Below are 19,391 nucleotides of genomic sequence, written 5' to 3'. Positions count from 1 at the left end.
TCTTGTCGTGGTCCACAACATAAGTATAAAATATCGTTTTGTTATTTTGTGTTTACAATAATGCTAATTTAATATTTTGTATTTTAAAATTGTACATATTTGATACCCTAAACTCAAATTTAATTAATAAAATTTTATCAATTTAATTAAATTATTCTCAATTATATGAATTCTAAATTTAAATTTAATTATTTAATTACAATTTAGTCATATTGATAAAGTTTTATTCATCAAATATGAATTTAATTACCAAATATATAATTTTAAAATACAAAATAACATATTAACATTATTAAAAAAAGTACCCAAATAATATTTTCCAAAAACAATCCATACCACCAAATGAGTAAATTGGCAAGGACTAATTTTTATATTCATTCAAACTAATCCCTTATTTATTATTATTTTCTTAAAAAAAAAGATGTCACGTCACTATCAAAATGATTAAGAAAAAAAAAGAAAAAAAAGTAGATTGGAGAATATATATAGCACTAGAGAAGTGGATGTAGAAGAACCCAAGCTTGCCTAACTTCTTATCATTCATTATTAAAAAAAAAAAAAAAAATTCTTATCATTGACCTTAAAAGATGGCAGGCGAACCGGAGAAGAACATCCTCAAAACCCCAGCCCTTCTAGAGGTAATCATTTTTAAATTTTATTTTACTTTTCTTTGTACGAATAACAAACCCAAATACATACATATGCATCAATTAATTATTAATATTTTTTTTATATTGATCAGTACATCTTTCAAACAAACTCTTATCGAAGAGAACATGAGCAATTGAAAGAGCTGAGAGAAGCGACTGTCAAGAACTATAATCAAAGCAGGTTTTTTAAAATATATATATATATATATTTATGTGCTAATTAATTATAACCAAATTATATATAGAAAAAAAAACTTAATTATATAAAAATGGTGTTATAGCGTGATGGGTGTGCCAGTGGATGAAGGACAGCTTTTGTCAATGTTATTGAAAGTGATGAATGCAAAGAGGACTATTGAAGTTGGAGTCTTTACTGGCTATTCTCTTCTTACTACTGCTCTTGCTCTGCCTGCTGATGGACATGTAAATTCAATATATATTTCTTCTATATATATATATATACACACATACGAGTAAATAGTGAAAAGATTCTAAATTAATTTTTTTAATAGACTCTCCCCTAAAATGCTTTTCCTATTTATTAAGAATTATCAAAAGAAAATAACTAAAAAATTATTTTCTCAAGCATATAATTGTGTTCAATAATTTTTTTTTTTGCAGAAACAGTTTTTCAAACACATTGAATACTCTGTCGAACACAATCAACACTTTTTTTTAAAAAATAATTCAATATTTTGTTTGAAAGTTATTTATTTTTAAAAAAAAGTTATAAAAGAACCATTTTGCAAAGTGACATTAGAATAGAGAGTATATTTTCACCAATTACTCTTTATTATGTCATAATTTATCTATATATATTAAAATATTATTATAGCTGTTTTGTGAGTATTATAATGTGTTTTGGGTGGCTTTTGTAGATAGTAGCCATTGATACAAATAGAGAAGCCTTTGATTTTGGATTGGAGTTTATTAAAAAGGCAGGGGTTGATAACAAAATTAACTTCATTAACTCTGATGCTTACTCTGTTCTTAATGATCTCATTAACAACGTAAGTACACTCATCCTTATTCCTTTGCAAATTAATCCTAAAAAAATTGTTTTGTAAAATAGTTTATGTCAATAAATTTATTGTAAAATTCCTAGAATATTGACTGTACATGAATGCATAATAAGATGATAAGTATGTCCATATTTAAAAAAAAAATAACATATGTTATTTTGCTAAGATGATACATTATTACATTATTTTTTCACCAATTATTTTTATTTTTACTATATTTTTATTAGAATTTATTTTTATATATCAATATTTCCTCCTTAAAAACATCTATATTTATATACATAGGGAAAAAAAAAACTATTGTTAAGATACATCAGTTCAACAACACTTATACTAATAGTAGTTTATAGTGTTAGGTGGTGTTAAGCAACACCAGTATCTCTTAACAATTCTCATTTTTTTTTAATGTTTTTTAGAAAAATAACATTATTTTATTTTTACTTTTTGTAAAATGGTTCTTTAAGCATGGTACCTAAGTTAATTCGAGAGTATGAAATGCATCGAGTAAACTATTTTCACTACTAGTGTCCCTTAGCAGTTCTCATATATTTTTTTTAATGTATTTAGAAAAATAATATATTTTTTTTACTTTTTGTAAAATGGTTCTACATTATTTATTTATTTATTTTACTTTTTGTAAAATGATTATTCAAGCAGGACACCTAAGTTAATTTGAGAGTATAAAATACACAAAGAAAACTATTTTGCACAGTTTGTTTTTTATAAATCATTTTGTAAATTAACATTTAAAAAAAAATATTTATACACATTTTACAAGACATTCTTGGTATATAAACACTAAGTCAAGTTAAATCATTTCATGCATGTAGATAAATAATGAAAACCTAATTAATGCAGGAAAAGGAAATAGGTACGTTTGATTTTGCATTTGTGGATGCTATGAAGGTGGATTTCAAGAAATATCATGAGCAACTTCTAAAGTTGGTTAAAATTGGTGGAGTAATAGCATATGACAACACCTTATGGTCTGGAACAGTGGCACAAACATTGGAGGAATTGCACCAAAATCTTAATGATCATCCCAGTCGTGATATGCTAATCAAAGCAAGAAATGATACACAAGATTTCAATACCTTCATAGCCAATGATCCTCGAATTGAATCGTCTCTTGTTTCTATTGGGGATGGAGTTACTCTCTGTAGACGTGTCTATTAATAGTACTAAATCGTTTTTTAATGTGTATTCTGAAAATAAAATTCCAACAAAAAAGATTTATATGATACACATTTAGTAAGTATTAGGACAAAATTGATGCAAAATAAAATTTGGGGACCTAAATAATATTTTTCATAAAGATTCAGAATATGTGCTGAAATAAACCCGATCTTAAATAACTCAAGTATAAAGTATTAGTATGCTTGTTTTGTGTTTATCTGGTGCAACAATAATTTATTATGTTATGTTTAAGCTATTTTGAGAGAATATTCGTTTTTTTTTTGTCAATTATCCTCAATTAAATTTAGAATAATTATGGCCGTGATTTTTAAATATGTTTTGTGAAATAATATATATATATTTTTAAAAAAAAAGTCTTTTAATTACAAAAAATAAGTATATGACTATTACCTTAGTTCACCGTTGTAAGTGCTGGTCTTTGGTGTCACTGGGGAATAAAACACAGTTAGAGCTGGTAATATTTCCAATAGAAATCGTAAAAACAAAGTACAATTCTAGGCAAAACAAATAAAAAATCCAGCTCACAAGATGAGTGATTAAATAAAATTATAATTCTATTGCAAAAATACAAGTAAATAGAGGATGAATAGAATACTAGAAACAACAACTATATAACAAAATATACAAATAAACTAGAACATGTAGACTAAGAGATGTAAATGGAAATACAATTTTATAGCAAAAGATACAATTAAATATAAAAAGAAAAAGAAGAAAGATGTAACAAAAGTAATAGAAGAAATAAGACAATGATAAGAACAAAGTAGAAAAGCTATACTTACTCACATAACCAAAGTGAAGAGCAATGGGGATCACCAACTTGAGCAAGGTTTACAACCTTTGTCCAAAAACTTATTTCTTTCTATCTCAAGCACTAAGGGAACTCTCACAAATGAAAATATCCCGTGGGAATAAACAAGTTTTTTGGTGTATTTCTAGCAAAGTGCTCTACTGGATAGAAATTGTGTGCCTTACAAGTGAGCATTAGGCTCCCATTTATAGAGTTTTGAGACACCCTTTGAATTTCAAATTCTACCAACCTCTTTGGCTGTTGCCAATGTTTAATTGGGTGTTTGTAGAATTAAAATGAAGATTTGGGAGTTACTTGGGGTGCTAGAAACGTTCAAAAATGAAAATGAGAATTGGAATTTGGATGTCAACAAGCCTGGCCGCTGTCCCCCAGGTCGCGACCACAGTTCTTTTTCAGCCTCCCAAATTCTCACAAATTTCCAAAAAGTTTCAAAGTCCTTTCCACTTGATTTTGTAATCTCCATACACATAATAGGAGTTAAAATCATATATCCAACAACCATATTACATTATGTTATCCCAAAATTTCGTTCGATGACGTGGCAATAGGATGGGACAAGTGGCAATGCATGGTCAGTAAATGACACAGTAATAGTCAATAAATGTGTTCACTAAAGAAGTGAAAAGGTTGGAAATTAATCTTTGGAGTTGTGATATTACTGGTCATGAAATTGATTTATCTAGTCAGGAAGTAATTTGACCGACCAGGTAAGGTTTTTGTCCGACCAGTAAGGTTCTTGATCGACCAATAAAAAATTATGTCCAACCAGTCACTTCAGAAAATAGTATTTTCCCAGTAAAGTGTTTTGGCCAACCAGTCACTTCAGTAATGTGATATAGCCGACCAGTCATCTCATAGGTGGGTTTCATCCGACCAGCTATGTCAAATTGAAGGAGTAGCCGACTGGATGTGTCAGAATCTAAGGAGTTAACTGCCCAGTGACTTCTTTATAGAATCTCAGTAACAACTTCAACCCGAATCACTCGTAACTATCGCGCGAATCTCTCAGATATCCCGAAGTAATAGCTATATTATTGTAATTTGGATTTATTTATTATTTTATTAATTAAAGTTGGTTGAAACAACCAAGGACCCCGTCAAAACAGGATATTTTTCATGTACGATCCATGAGCCTATAAATAAAGAGTTCATGGCATCATTTTAAGGGGCTGGTCTTTTGAAAGAAAAAGGGACTCTCTGGTTTTGAGAACTTGGGATTGTTACTTGGGGCATTCTTGGGGCATTTTCTAAGAGAGCTTAGAGGGAGAAAGCTTGTATTCTTTAGAGAAAGAAACTCTGTCTACTTACACTTAAGAAACTCAGTTGGCTCAGGTCCATCTGATCTTAAGTGTAGGCCACATATATCACAAATCCAAGAGGATTAGGCTATTACCAAAAAATTGGGGCTGAACCATTATAAAATTATTGGTGTCATTATTTTCTATTCAAGGCTTACTGTAGTTTTGACGTCTACTCGTCGTTGGCCAAAATTGTGGTCAACATTTTTGGTGCTCTCGTTGAGAGCCTGAATAGAAGAAATACACTGCCCTACCAATATGGCTCCCAAGAATACTAGTATGGCCTCTAAAAAGCCAAGTACGTCAAAAGAGTCTGCTAGAACAGAAGGTCCTGGACCTCAGAACCCTGAGACTAAGCCTAGGGTCTTTCTCGAGGAGACAACTCTAGATGTCAAACAACTCCAGGAGGCCATGGGGAGTTTCCAAGAGGAGATGATGCAATTTAATGCTCGGCAGGAGTCTTTCGTTGAAGAGATGGATAGGCAGAGAGCTGCGTTAGAATAGCAAAGGCGTGATATGGAGGCCAGAAGTGAAGAGATCAGACAACGGCAAGAGGAAGTTGACCAGAGACATCGTGAAGCAGCACTTGCTCTAGAAGCAACTACCCAATTGGCCCAAGCCAATGCTCAAGCTACGGCACGAACAACGACCCAAGGAACACGAAAGGACAACGCTAGTCGGAAGTCCCCTACTGGAAGGACGGACTCTCGGGGACCAGACCGGAGTCGAAGCAATCAAACTGGTTGGGCAGATGACGGAGTCCGCTCTAGAACTACATCAACACAAAGGGAGAACTCTAAAACCCCTTCCAGAAGTCACCAGTCAGAAACCTCCTGATTAGAGAGTTACCAATCGGATAGTAAGCACACTCCGCCCGGAAACAACCAAACCAAAGCTCCTCGAGATAAAAAAACTCCTAGCTACAAATATGGACATGGTCGAGATGAGGGGGATAGTCATCAGACCGACCGGTCAAAAGAAAAATAAAGGGAAGGCATTGACCAGCAAGGAGGAAAAGACTGCCCGAGCCGTACCGAAAAGCCACCACTACATCCCAGCCAATAGCGCAGTGGGAGAGAGCAGGTCCCACGTGGTAAGCCTTCTAAGAAATCTAGGAGCACAATGTTTGATCGGTTAGGAGGACGCACTTCCCAGAAGGATGACATTGTCACCAACAAGAGGAAGACCGTCCCGGTCGAAGGGCAAGATTTGACCCGCCCTGCCAGTCAAATAGAAATACTTGACGACAGTGCTCCAAATGGAAATGCCCGACCAGGAGGTCAAAACCTTGGAACATCGTCGATTGCTCCATCCATCCAAGCCTAGCTTGATGCGCTAGCGGCTCCAGTTCAAGGTTTGTCAAAACGACCTTTTCAGAATGGATGTTGTAGACCACAGGAGTGGTAGTCCATTTTGTGCCCGGATTAGAGCAGCCCAGCCGCTGGCAAAATATAAAGCACCGATGCTACCGGTATATACAGAAAAGGCGGATCCCATCAGACATGTTGGGAAATTTGAGGACCAGATGGAGCTAGTCGGGGTAAGTGATTGTAATGCCCCAGATTCCCTAATGAGGTTTAATGGCTGGATTAGTGGGCTGGGAGGGCCATAATTGTTTAATTATGCCATTAAATGTGTTTTTGCATGTTTATGAGAATTATAATATAATATAATGTTAATTGTATGCATGTCGATGATATGTGTTGAGATCACATTATGATGTGGGTTTGTTCGAGCTATTCGGCGTGAGATGGTCGTAGAATATTGATTAGCGGTTTAGTCACAACTGGTTTAAGTGTCGGGACTTGGGTTGAGTCTCGGGGTGATTTTGATGATTAGAGCATTACCGGGAGATATAGGGTAACAAGATGTGAATTATTGGTATTTGAGAACATTGAGAATAACGGGAATTGGAGAGCGTTAATTATGGTTAACGAGATAGGAGGGAAGTACCAAATATGCCCTTGGGAGCCTTTAGGAAGTATTAATTGACCTAGGGGTAAAATGGACATTTCACCCCTAGGATAGATATACCCTTTGACACCTGAAGAAGAAAGTGGAAAAACAGAGTATGCAAAAGTGTTCTCCCGTACCTTCTTCTCTTCACTTTTCTTTGTAGTTTTTGAACCAATTTTGAGGATTCAAGCTTGGGAAGCAAGCCTTGGGAGTTTGGAAGTGTGTTCCACCATTGAAGAGCATCATAAGCCAAGCGTTGGGTAAGTTTTTGACCATGGTTTTCTCTGGTTTGCCCTGTTCTGGTTCTGTTTTGCAGCTGAGACTTCTAGGGTGAATTCATGATTTTGTTGGGAGTTTTGGCTAGGGTTCCCATGCTTGTGATGTTTGGGGTGTGTTAGATTGGTTTTTGGGTTCATTTGGCATCAATAATAGGATTTGGAAGCTTGGAGATCGAGTTAGAATCGAAGGAGTTGAAGAAGGTCGGTTCAGGGGAGTTTGGGTCTGGAGGTAGCGCTATAGCGCCCACCTTAGGGCGCTACAGCGCTCCTCAGGAGGCTTTCTGGCACTTGGGTGGTTCTGAGTATAGCGCTGGGGCGCTAGGGGTTGAGCGCTATAGCGCTACCCTGTTCCTTCTAAGTCCCGTTTTGAGTGTTTTTAAGGGTTTTTGACTTGGGGTTTCAATCCTTAAGGCCCGGGATCGAATCTACTCACCGTGTGGGCATGTTTCGAGATCCCGAGGGTGGTGCTTAGGTTAAGACCCTATTATTGTGGATTCTCATTAATGGAGGTTATAATTGGTTGTGGTTAGGTAGCCGCTAAGGAACTAAAGGATCGATCGTTCTCAGGGGTCGTCTTTATCATACTTCTCGCTCGAACCTGAGGTAAGAAAATAGTGTATGAATATAGTTGCACCCTGTATAGGTATATGACATGCATGGTTTGTTGTTGAAGCATGTTGGTTGATATATGTGGACATGGATTGCATATTAAATGCTAGTGAACGCTGATTACCTGTTTATGGCACTGACTAGTCAGGGACCGACCCTAAAGTCGATGATCACGCATTGAATGGCTCTATGGCATTAATGCGGGACCGACCCTAAGGTCGAAGAACTTATAAGCGCTTGCCTGGTCTATGAACAGATGTTTATAGCCAAGGTATATGACCCTGGTGACCGTTTGTAACATGGCTAGGGGACGCTGTCCATAGTTACGACTCTAGAGTCCAGAGGAAGGTTATGTTGGTGACTAATCACCATGCACCTATCTTGAACAAACTTATGAAAGAACCACTTATTAGTTGAGCCCTACTGACCCTATCGTCACATGGCTAGAGGAAGCTATGCTCATTATTGTGACTTTTGGCTATTGTCACCTATTTGTTTGGACTGTTAGTCCTGAATGGTTATTATGATCGTTGTTGATGTTATATCATGCTTTATTGTGTTTTCTTGCTGGGCCTTGGCTCATGGGTGCTGTGTGGTGCAGGTAAAGGAAAGGAGAAGCTCACCCAACCCTGATTGGAGAGCTTGGGCGATGTTGTGTACATACCAGGCCGCTTGACCACCACAGTCAAGGAGTTCTCAGAGGGACTAGGGGTTTACCCTATTTTTGCCGCTTTGGCCGGCGGGGATTGTAAATTTAAAGCTGTAGCGACCCTTTTGTATTACGAACTACTTGTAAACATTTTGAAAGGCTCATGAGCAGTTTATTTACTTAATGAAATGTATCATTTCCTTTTTACTGGTTTTTCACCTTAACTTAATAATAACACTTAGATCACGTTTTTAACCAAAGGACTCGGGTAGCGAGTCAAATTTCTGGTTCACTGTTCACCGTAACTGTTCTGGGGTAACCAGGGCGTTACAGTGATGATTATCAGTGTACAATTTTCCTAACTACATTGTCAGATACTGCCCAGGAATGGTAATGGATGTTTAAGTCAAATTCCATTACCTCTTGGGAAACATTCAGGAAAGAGTTCTGTAGACAGTTCAGCGCTGCTCGAACTCCACCAGTTTATGCCAGCCACTTGGCAGATATCAAACAAGGAAAGGATGAGTCTCTAAAGAATTATATACAGAGATTCATGAGAGAAGCCAATAGAGCAACTGCTGTAGGAGACGAGGGGAAGATGGTTGCCATATCCTCTAGAATCACTTACCGGAGCCCTTTGTGGAGTCCAATTTCAACAATTCAACAATTTCTTGCCGAGCAGACAAGTATATGAAATTGGATGATGCAATCGAGAAAGAGGAGAATGGCATAAATAATCCGGACAGATCCGCTGACCCTCCTAAGAATGGTGGAAAGAAACGTGGGAATAACGAGTCTGACTGCCATGAAGAAAAAAAAGGCTAAGTCGAGTTCAAACGAAAAAGCCAACCAAGTATGAGCCTTAGTTCACTAATTACACCACTCTCTCGACTAGCCGGGCGGAAATATATCTTTCTAGTCATGAAGAGGTTCCCTACAAGAAACCTCCACCCATCAGGAAAGAGATGAGTAAGAGAGACATGAATAAGTTTTGTTGTTTCCATGGAGATTATGGTCATGACACAAATGAATGTAATCACCTCAAAGACGAGATAGAATTTCTTCTCCGGTCAGGCCAGTTGAAAAAGTACTGGGCAGAGACACCCCAAGGAGAAGGAGGCAGCAACAATCCTGGGTTCAAACGACAGAGATCTCCACCCTTGCAACCCGGGCCTGTGGACTTTACCTTAGACACTATATGTGGAGGTCCACGCACAAAGGGAGAGGTATGCCCGAACACTTCGACATGAGCTGGAGTGCTAGGATCAGATTAGGTGAGTGGAGCGCGATCAGAAACCACTGGAATGGCGAGCATCTAATGATATATTATCACTAAATACCGCTTTCAGAGTGGTAGCTTAATATCAAGTTGTTTAACTTGTCATTTAAGTTTGGTTTATGAGCTACTTATTTGCTGACCAGTCATTTATTTTTTGAACAATTTTTGTTGTTTAAGACTCGTTATTAGACACGTTTTGTCCTTTTTTAATTTATGAGTAATAAAAGAGACTACGCGCAGCATGGTTGATTCTTGCTACAAATATGCATGTGTGTTAATTTTTTGAATAGTGTTCAACTGCTCGGTACGTTCAACCAGTGTTCAACTGCTCGAATATTTTCCATATATTCTATGTGTTTCACGAGTAATTAACTGCTTGAACAGATTCGGTCAAGTAGCAAGTGACCAAGGATCTTTCAACCCTCGATCACTTGGGGGGCACATGGGGTATACTGGTATATAATTTAACTTAGGCACTAAGAGCACGAGTTAAGAAATCTATGTTTAGGCTGACTTGTAAATTTTCGAAGTTAAAAAAGGCCATTAAGCTAACTTGTTTGACAAAGCTTAAGTAACTTGGAATTTTTCAAACTTTCAAGTTAGAAGCAAATATTCGTGTGACAATAAACATTGTGCTCATAAAATGTTAGAGCAATAAGAGTGTGAGAAAGTATACTTAGTAGGGACTTATGAAATGTCTAGAATTTCTAACTTAGAAAACTAAGAACTCATGCGAAAATATAAGGCATATATCAGAGTGACTGTAATATTCACAAAAAACTTATAACTTTTTAAGTCTAAAAAGACTTAGAATGTTTCAAGTTAGCAAAGAAAAGTAAAGTATAACTGCCAGCGGCTCGGCCTTACAAGAAAAATATCAAAGCTGCTAAGTAGCAGTTGTATTCACAAAAGTATAAGAACAAAGAGTACACTACTAGCCAGATACAAAGTTCAGCTGGTCAGGTGTAAAGTTTGCCTGGTTGGGAGAGTAGATACAACTTCCTTGGTTGGCTGAGCATGTTTCACTGGTTGAGTAGGAAACTTTGTTGATGGATAGGAAGCTTTCAGGTTGGCTAAGAGTGTCTACTGGTCGGGTAAACTAGTCCCTGGCTGTTCAACACCATCGCCAGCATCCAGAACCTTCTCTGGTCGGAATGATAGAGCAGGAGAGGCAGGCACAGTGTCAGCTGGATTAGCTGCCTCCTCGGTGGCCTTTGCCTTGCATTTGGCAAGCTCTTCTGCCCTTGCCACTTCTGAGAGAAAATCGAGGTTGAGGGGATTGTTCAGCTTCCATATCTGCTGGTCAGTCAATGTCTTATTGGCTTGGAATTGCTTGTTGTTCTCATCAACCAACTTTGTACGCCCTAAGTATCAGCACGTACTTTGTTGAGGCAGCTGGGGAGAAGTGAACTAATAAAAAGCCATAAGCAATACGCCACGTGTTCACCATTCATTTGGGGAAACCTGGAACGATCCCCTAGACGAATAGCTCGAACTGATGAATCATTTAGCAGTTTATCACCTGGAACCATTGTATAAATATGGCACCAAAAGACACGAGCTAGACTTACATTAAGCTTGTGGTACCATAGAAGCCTGACATACCCCATGGTCTTTGTAAAGTTGACCACGCAATATAAATGTGCATATAACAGACATCACATGTTTGTTTTATTCCCGAATACGCAATATAAACGTGCGTGATCAGACATCCCACACTTGATTTAGGCCATGCGGCCCATTATCCATTTTTACCAAGTGATTAGACCACACTTCAATGCAAGGTTTAGATATTAATCATCAGTGTCACAGAGATGACGTGAAGGATGAAGAGATCACGGGATGACCCCAATACCTACTCAGAGATCATTCTCCTATAAATACCAAAACCCTGGGTAGTGCAGGTGGTTGGATTCTTCTTGTAAGGTAAATACTCTGTAAGAATAGCAAGAGAGAGAAACAATAATAATATTGACTCGTGGACTAGGGGGATTTTAACCTCCGAACCACGTAAAAAGGAGTGATCATTGTTCTTCTCTTGATAGTTGATTGCCAACATCCTTGAGTATTATCATTTTCTTATTACGGTTTACCATTAAGCACTAATCCATCCTAGTTATTCATATAATTCACTGTTGGTGAAAAACCGTGCCAACAAACTCCTTCAACGATCTATCTCAGTCAGCAATTGTTTTCTCAGCGTGCTCAGTCTTTCCTTGGAGATTTTTCTCAGACTTAGTTAGACTTTCAATCTTGGCCTGGGCTTCCACCAATTGATCATTCAAGACCTTGACCAGCTCCTTATAGTCTACTACTCGGCGTTGAGCATGACTAACAGTGATGAGTTCCTGGAACCAAACAAACATGAACAAATGAATGCAAAGAAAAATATTTACTACCCAGTAAAATATTTTATCTAAGTAGTAAAAATATTTTACTGCCTAGATAAAAATTTATGAGAGCAACAATTTTGTGCCTAAAATGCATGAACCATATTTTACAAGCCCGAGGACTAAAGAGCATACAAAACTGAGCAGTTAGGCTCTGGTGTCTGAGCGGATAGGGATGCGTCTGAGCAGCCAGGCGCGCGACCGAGTGGTTGGGCGCTGATCCGAATGACTGAGATACATGCGCCCGAGCGGATAGGCGTGCGTTCGAGTAGATGGGGGTGCATCCGAGTAGCCAGGAGCGCAGTCGAGCAGCTTGGGGGCACGTCCGAGTGACCGAGTGGATATGTGTGTGATTAGTGCTCAAAAATATCATTTTATTAGTCTTAAAGTGTAAAATTAATTAAGTTTTAATTAATATTTTCATGGATTTATTGTCATATATTTTATATTTGAAAATATTAATTTTAATTTCATTTGTGTTTAATTTTCAGGAAATAAAATGTATTTTGACACAAAGAAAAAGAAAGAAGAAAGAAAGAATTAAAATTGAAGAAATCATGAAGAAAATGGCATTTTTGAAGATGGAATGGCCCAAAACTAGGCCCAAAAAGGAGCCCAGCCGCCAGCCAAACAGCCTATGGCTGTTCCGCCTACGCTGCCACATGACAGCTTGCCATTCGTCCACCTGAGCCAGCCGAGCCGTGCCCCTGACGCCACGGTCCCATCAGTCTGACAGCCGCTTGACGCGCCTGACACAAGCTGACAGCTGCCCCACGTTCTCTCACACGCCTGACGCCTCCTGACGCCACGATCTGACAGATGCCTGCCACGCTGCTGCCGCGCCTGACGCACACACCTGCCGAACCAACGAAAGCTTGCCACCTGTCCCACTCGCTTGCTCCTTGTCCCCCACGACCCAACACCATTTTCTCCACTTCCATAAGTTTTTGTAGCCATTTCCCCCACTATTTTGTACATGATTTTACAGGTTTTAGGTCATATTTTCTTTATAAATAGAGAAACCAAAGCCAGTGTAAATCATCAGATTGTAGAGTGGGAAAAAGAAACTTTATTGTTTGTTTCTTTTCATATTTCTAGTTTAATTTTGCTTGTTTTAGGTGACAAAAATGAGTGAATTGTTTTAGAAATATTGGTGAGGTTAGAGTGTAGTTGTTGTACTTTTCATTCTCAATATTGATATTGATTCTTCTTATGCTTCATTTCCATATCTTATTAATTATTTTGTTTCTCATCTTCTAATTTCTGTTCTAAAATTATTTAGCATCTTTTACATAAGTTTAGTCATGCTTTTCTTATTTAACTTAGATTGTTAATTTATTTTAGTATATTTATTATATTGTATGTCTTTTACTGCATTCTGCCAGTGGTATTTTGTCGCTCTTGGATATATAATATGATATGCTATGAAATTAGGAGTTAGATTCAATTTAATCTAGATTATTTAATTTGTGCTTTTAACATATACATCTTACAGTTGCAATTAATGGTGTAGAATTACAACTGTGTTTTGAATTAATATCAATATTATAATAAGTTTTACTGCACTACATTTCTACCTTGCCATGCACTTTATCTGATCATTTTTCCTATTCTATCATTTTACTTTTTCAAAATCCATTTCTTCAATTCTACTTTATTTTCATCTTTTATTTACTAATCAAATATTTAGTTGTGTTTACCTCTCTGTGGATACGACATAGCCCGATTATTACTGCGACCGCTTAGGAATTTATTGGGCGATATCAATTTTTGGCGCCGTTGCCGGGGAGGTAATTCTACAATTAAAGGTTTGCATAGTAAATTAATTTTTTGTTTATTAAAAAAAAAACAAAAAAAAAGTAGTCTAATTTTTTTTATTTCTCTTTTATTTTATTTATTTATTTATTTTTATTTTATTTTATTTATTTTCCTTCTAGGTTTAGAATTTTATTTTCTAGATTTTTTTTTTCCGAAAAAAGCATAAAATTAAAAAAAAAAACATTCTTGGAGCAGCTAACGTCTTCTGCCGTGCATTCGCCGGTGTACCTTCCAAGCGACTTGGTTGAAGACGATAGTTTACTTGTATGTCCTTCCAAGACATATTTTTTCTGGAGTGGGAACAATTGCGCTGACGTCTGACAGTGTTATGGTGTCGACGTTAGCAGAAGGTGGGAAGCTAGCTGTCCCTGTTGCTTCTGCTCCTGCATTAGCAGGGGGAGAAGCAAATGACAGAGCGGGGGTCATGTCGGAATGTGGTCCTTCTGCGTCTACGGAGGTGATGGAGGAGATGCTACGCATAAGCAGACCCCATCTTCCTACGGAAGCCGTTGGATCGTTGAGTGGGCAAGGTGACTTGCTGCAACAAGTATCGGACCACATTTGGATGATAAGTTTCTTAAAATCTAGGACCTTTTATTATTATAGGATAGAGCGAGTATCTTGTGATATGTGCATAATGTGATTTTTGATGTGTGTAATTGATGTGTCACAGAGTTATGTATGTGTTTCTGCTGCAAGGCGAGAGTATGCGGCGGCTGTACAGAATAACTCTAAACTGGTGGAGCAGGCGGTGAAGTTGGAAGAGGAGCGGGCGGGGAGGATGATGGCCGAAGCAAATCGAGATGTGCTTGTGGAAGCCATCAAGAAGTTAGAAACAGAGCTAGCAGAAGCGAAAAAGAAGGTGGCCGCCACAGAGGAGAAGCTAGTAGGCACTGTCGGACTCAAGGTAGAGCAAGATAAACTTAAAGCTGATCTGGTGGCAATGACCAATAAGTGGATGGAGAGAAACCAAGTCTGCGCACAACATGAAGCCCGCATGGGGAAGCTCGACAGCATGATAAACGACCTTGATGAGGATATAGTGTCGTTGCAGACAGATAAAGAGATTTTACAGAAAGAAAAGAAAGAACTGCAACGAAAGTCAGAGGTGCTGGAGTTGAGCGTAGCGGATGCCAAGAAGCAGAAGCTGGAGATGGAACTTCAGTTAGGGAAGAAGCTGAAGGAAAAAGAAGAGTCGGTCACCGAAGCCAAGAAGCAGCTGGGGGAGATGGCTGAGGTATGTGTTATTTCTGTAGTTATTAATGTATTGGGAAGATAGTGGGTCTATACGGCACTTGTGTTGATTACATAATGTCTTTACTCTTGCAGAGGGCAGAAGAGGCGGCGATCGAAGCCACGAGACAGCGCATCCGAGATCGTGAGATCACTGAACATAAATTTTTGAGGATGGCTGAGGTAGATACTGCGAAGTACCTTGATCTGGCGCTGCGCAATAAGAAGCAGAGCCTAGAGGAGAAATGGGCGAAACTCGAGATGTATTGTAAAAGCGTCGATGTGAAAATAGGAGAGTATAATGTTGACGAGTATCTGAATGAAGTCGGGGATCTGCAGATCTCCTATCCGGCGCATCATCTGGAGAAGCTGAAGTTGAGAGGCGACGTGCTAGGGTCGATTTATAATGCCAACGGGGAAGCTGCAGAAGAAGGTGATGTCGTTGAGGCTTCTGAACAGAAGGTGACAGAACCCGTTCCAGTTGCAGAAGCTAGGCCAGATGGTGAAAGAGGTGTCGTAGAATAAATGACACACTATCACTTTTGCTTAATTTTTTTTTATGTTTTGTTTTGTATTGATTCCAGTATATGCATTCTTTGGTCTTTTTGGTCGTTAGTATGTAGACAATTGTATATGTAATAGCACAAATTATCAATACAAGTTGAGTTTTGTTTCATGTTGGTTGTCTGGTGTGTTATTGGATGTGTTATTCTCCGTTGGGTACTTAATTGAAGGCATTACGACAGGTGAGAGTCAGATGGTTTATTCGGATCAGAAGCTTCATAGACCCTTTAGGCCATTGCGTGTGAGATACAGTAAAAAACCGTACAAATGGTGGGAGAGAATGCCCAGTTAAGGGTTGTGTGAGCAATTCGCCTTAGTGTTATAGTGATTGGTTGGGGCTGACGATATTGTTGTTGCAGGTCAGCATCGTGAGTGGATGAAGGTGCCCTTTTTGAGGTGAATCTTCGATAACCCACAATGGCTTTACTCAACGTGGGCGATGGAGGAACTAATCAGAAGCGGCATTTCGTACTACATATCGTGTGAATGCTATTGGTTAGGCCATCCGAAGCTAGAGAGTGCGATGGCAGAGTACATGCGTCATATTGAATGGGACTAAACATGGCCAAAAGAATATTTGTATATAGTAGACAAATCAATTATGGAACAAGAGACTAATATTGTCATTAATGTAACATAATTTATAAATAACAACTTCTGATTAATTGCCATTTTTTATTATACGTGGCCTTCTGACTGTGTGAACTACAAATCTTTCGTCATTTTTATGTATTAAAAAAGAATTGAGTAAGTATGCGTGCCCGTGCTTGACATCTGTCGAATTGGGTTATAGTGCTAAGAGTTTTGTACTTTTGCGAAGCCGTCGTTATTGTTAAGTGGTAAATTTTCTCACGCTTGGAGAGTCGTGTAGATGCCTGATTGGAGCGGGTTCGGCCTTTAGGATGTATGAAAGAGCATGGTTGATGCTCTACCATTTGCCAGAGGGGTTAATGTGGTTCAGGCCGGATGCAAGGAACAAAACGCGGAGTTTGGGCATCGGGGCAGAGACAAAGAGGTTAAGGCCATGAGGCAGATGTCTTTCCAATGCACCCATACCGTGTAGTATGTGTGAAGGCTTGCTAGGGTAGTCTTGTATTCTGACAGAGGCACACGTTGTGTAGCATATGGGTGCGGCTGCGGGAAAAGTTCCTCCTAGGCTTGGATTGCCAAACCAGTTAATGTATACTGGTGATGGATCCAAAGTGTGGCAGTTGATGGTTCTGCTGTGGTAGTCAGGGCAGAGTAAACTGCAGGGGGAGCTCCTCTTATTCGAGTAAGAGGGCAGGGTAGGTAGTGCACCCTAGTTGGACGGACAAATCGACATAGTCAGGGCAGATTAGATTGCAAAATGGCTGGCCTTAGCTCCCTGTAAGCTTAGTCAAGTCAGATTAGAATGCTGCACAATATCGATTGAAATGGCAGAGGCAACATGATTGCGTATGCAGATTGTGTGTAGTGGTCGTGCTGCCTTGATCCATTGAGGTTCTGCCTTGTGCCAACGTGTGGGGCGAGATGCTGCATCTCACCATGAATTATTTTTCGTTCTAGCCATGGGGGATGTCTGTATTGAGACCAAAGGCTTATGGTGTATTGTTATGGGAAACTGATAACTACAAGCACTCAGATAGTTACTTATTTATAGTCAGAGTGGTAGGTAGTTTTAAGTGCACGTGAATAATGTTGTTTTTAATAAGGGTAGGTGGGGATATATTTGATAGCACCTTTCGAGTGAAGTGTCAGTTGTCACATGTCTTGCATGGTGTGATGTCATAGTGAGGAATCCTTATGGAAAATAATGTCAAAAAATCGAATGTACAAGATAAATTTAAAATAATGTGAAAAAAGGGAAAGTTGTTGTATTACTTTTGAATTGTACAGTACAACTATTAACAATAATATTGTTTCAAAGACATTGACTTCCAAGTACGAGGTACGATCTTCCCACTACATACATTCTTAAGGGTGTAAGACCCTCTGCCTAACACTTCTAAGATTTCAAAAGGCCCTCCCCAATTTGGTTATAGCTTCTTTTTGTTGCCGGTGACCTTGCGCAGAACCCAATCACCTTTCTGAAATTTGCGCGAGTGGACTCTTTTGTTGTAGTAGCGTTCTGCAGCCTTTTGATAATTTTCTCGTCGTAATTATGCTAGCATACGTACTTCTTCCAGAAGGTCTAGGTTGTGCATTAGTTGAATGTTGTTTGTGGTTTGATCAGAGGCGATCTCTATTCGAAGTGTAGGTAGGCCCACTTCTGTCGGGATAATAGCTTCTGTTCCATATACCATGACGTAGGGAAATTCACCCGTAGAGGACCTTTTTGTTGTCCTATATACCCATAACACCTTCGGTAGTTCCTCTGCCCATGCTCCTTTTTTATCTTCCAGGTTCTTCTTAATGTTGGCAAAAATGACTTTATTGGAAGCTTCTGCTTGACCATTGCCTTGCGGGTAAGTGATAGAGGCAAAACTCAACTTGATCTTGTATGTGTCACATAGTTCTTGTACTTTGGCATTTTGGAACGGGGTTCCGTTGTCAACGACTATCTCCCATGGTATCCCAAATTGACAGATGATGTGCTTCCATATGAAGGTCATAGTGTCTGTTTTGCTGACTGTGACGTATGCTTCTGCCACAACCCACTTAGAGAAGTAATCAGTGGCTACCAGAGCATACCGTCTTCCTCCAGCAGCCTTAGGTAGTTCACTTATCATGTCCATACCCCATTTTACGAAAGTCCAAGGTGCAACGATTGAGTGTAAAGTTTGAGTAGGTTGATGGATTGTGGGTGCAAATCGTTGGCACTTGTCACATTTTTTGGCATAGTCACGTGCTTCTGTCATCATGTACGGCCAGCAATACCCCGCTGTAAGTGCCTTGTGTGCCAGACTCCGACCCCCTGTGTGATTCCCGCATGCTCCCTCGTGTATCTCTTCCAATAGTTTTTTAGCTTCTGATGGACGTAAACACCGTAGGTAGGGGCCACCGAAGGACTTGCGGTATAGAGTTCCATGGATTATGGAATAACGTTGTAACGACCCGAATTCGCTAATAAGGCTTAAGGGCCTTGATTAGTGTGCCTGGAGGGCATAATGGGAATTATGTGTGTGGTTTTAATGATTTAGATGCATGATTATGATTTAAAGCATGTTATATGATTACTTGAATATTTGAGATGCGTGACTATGTGTATTAGTAAGCATATAGGCCCTGATTAGGTTAGAAGGGCATAATCGTAATTTTGGCCATTATGGGCATAACTGCTTTGATATATGTGATAATTGTCAAGACGGCATTATTATGTGGATATATCTGTGATCTGTGACTCGAGACGATCCTAAAGAGCAAAGTAGCGGAAAAGTCATAGCGGGGATTTATACCCGGCTCGGGGTGAGCTTAGGGGTATAAGTGGGAATTTAGCAGATATACTGGAGTCTATTTTGACATTGAGGAATATTATTGGTGATTAATTAGGTATCGGAAGTTAAGCGGGAAATATTAGAGACACTCGAGGAGTTAGCGGGAATTGGGTAAAATGACTAAAATGCCCTTAAGGTGGACTAAAGGATTAGAATTTATAGGGAGGGCATGATGGTCATTTGCTTTACAAAAGTTAAGTTATACTAAGGCTTTATACTAG

General features: G+C 38.6%; 1 protein-coding gene across 2 annotated transcripts; it reads left to right on the top strand.

Moving 5' to 3' along the window:
• Positions 1–490: 490 nt before the first annotated feature.
• On the top strand, positions 491–3,063 carry LOC133801268 (flavonoid 3',5'-methyltransferase-like). Of its 2 annotated transcripts, XM_062239442.1 has the most exons (5): positions 491–638; positions 743–831; positions 932–1,073; positions 1,529–1,660; positions 2,531–3,063. In XM_062239442.1, the coding sequence occupies exons 1-5, from the start codon at positions 588–590 to the stop codon at positions 2,846–2,848; spliced, it is 732 nt and encodes a 243-aa protein (XP_062095426.1). In that variant the 5' UTR covers positions 491–587; the 3' UTR covers positions 2,849–3,063. The 2 variants fall into 2 exon arrangements, with proteins under 2 accessions (XP_062095426.1, XP_062095427.1); XM_062239443.1 differs by lacking the exon at positions 1,529–1,660.
• Positions 3,064–19,391: the final 16,328 nt, after the last annotated feature.

Source organism: Humulus lupulus, chromosome 9 (assembly GCF_963169125.1).
Source record: "Humulus lupulus chromosome 9, drHumLupu1.1, whole genome shotgun sequence".
Taxonomy (NCBI): Eukaryota; Viridiplantae; Streptophyta; class Magnoliopsida; order Rosales; family Cannabaceae; genus Humulus; species Humulus lupulus.
This window is presented reverse-complemented; position numbering and strand designations above follow the sequence as displayed.

Bases quoted from the DNA above. Each gene is read 5' to 3' on its own strand.
- LOC133801268 (XM_062239442.1), top strand. From the start codon at position 588: ATGGCAGGCGAACCGGAGAAGAACATCCTCAAAACCCCAGCCCTTCTA. The intron at 639-742 runs GTAATCATTTTT...TATATTGATCAG, and splicing joins AAACCCCAGCCCTTCTAGAG to TACATCTTTCAAACAAACTC. The intron at 832-931 runs GTTTTTTAAAAT...ATGGTGTTATAG, and splicing joins AAGAACTATAATCAAAGCAG to CGTGATGGGTGTGCCAGTGG.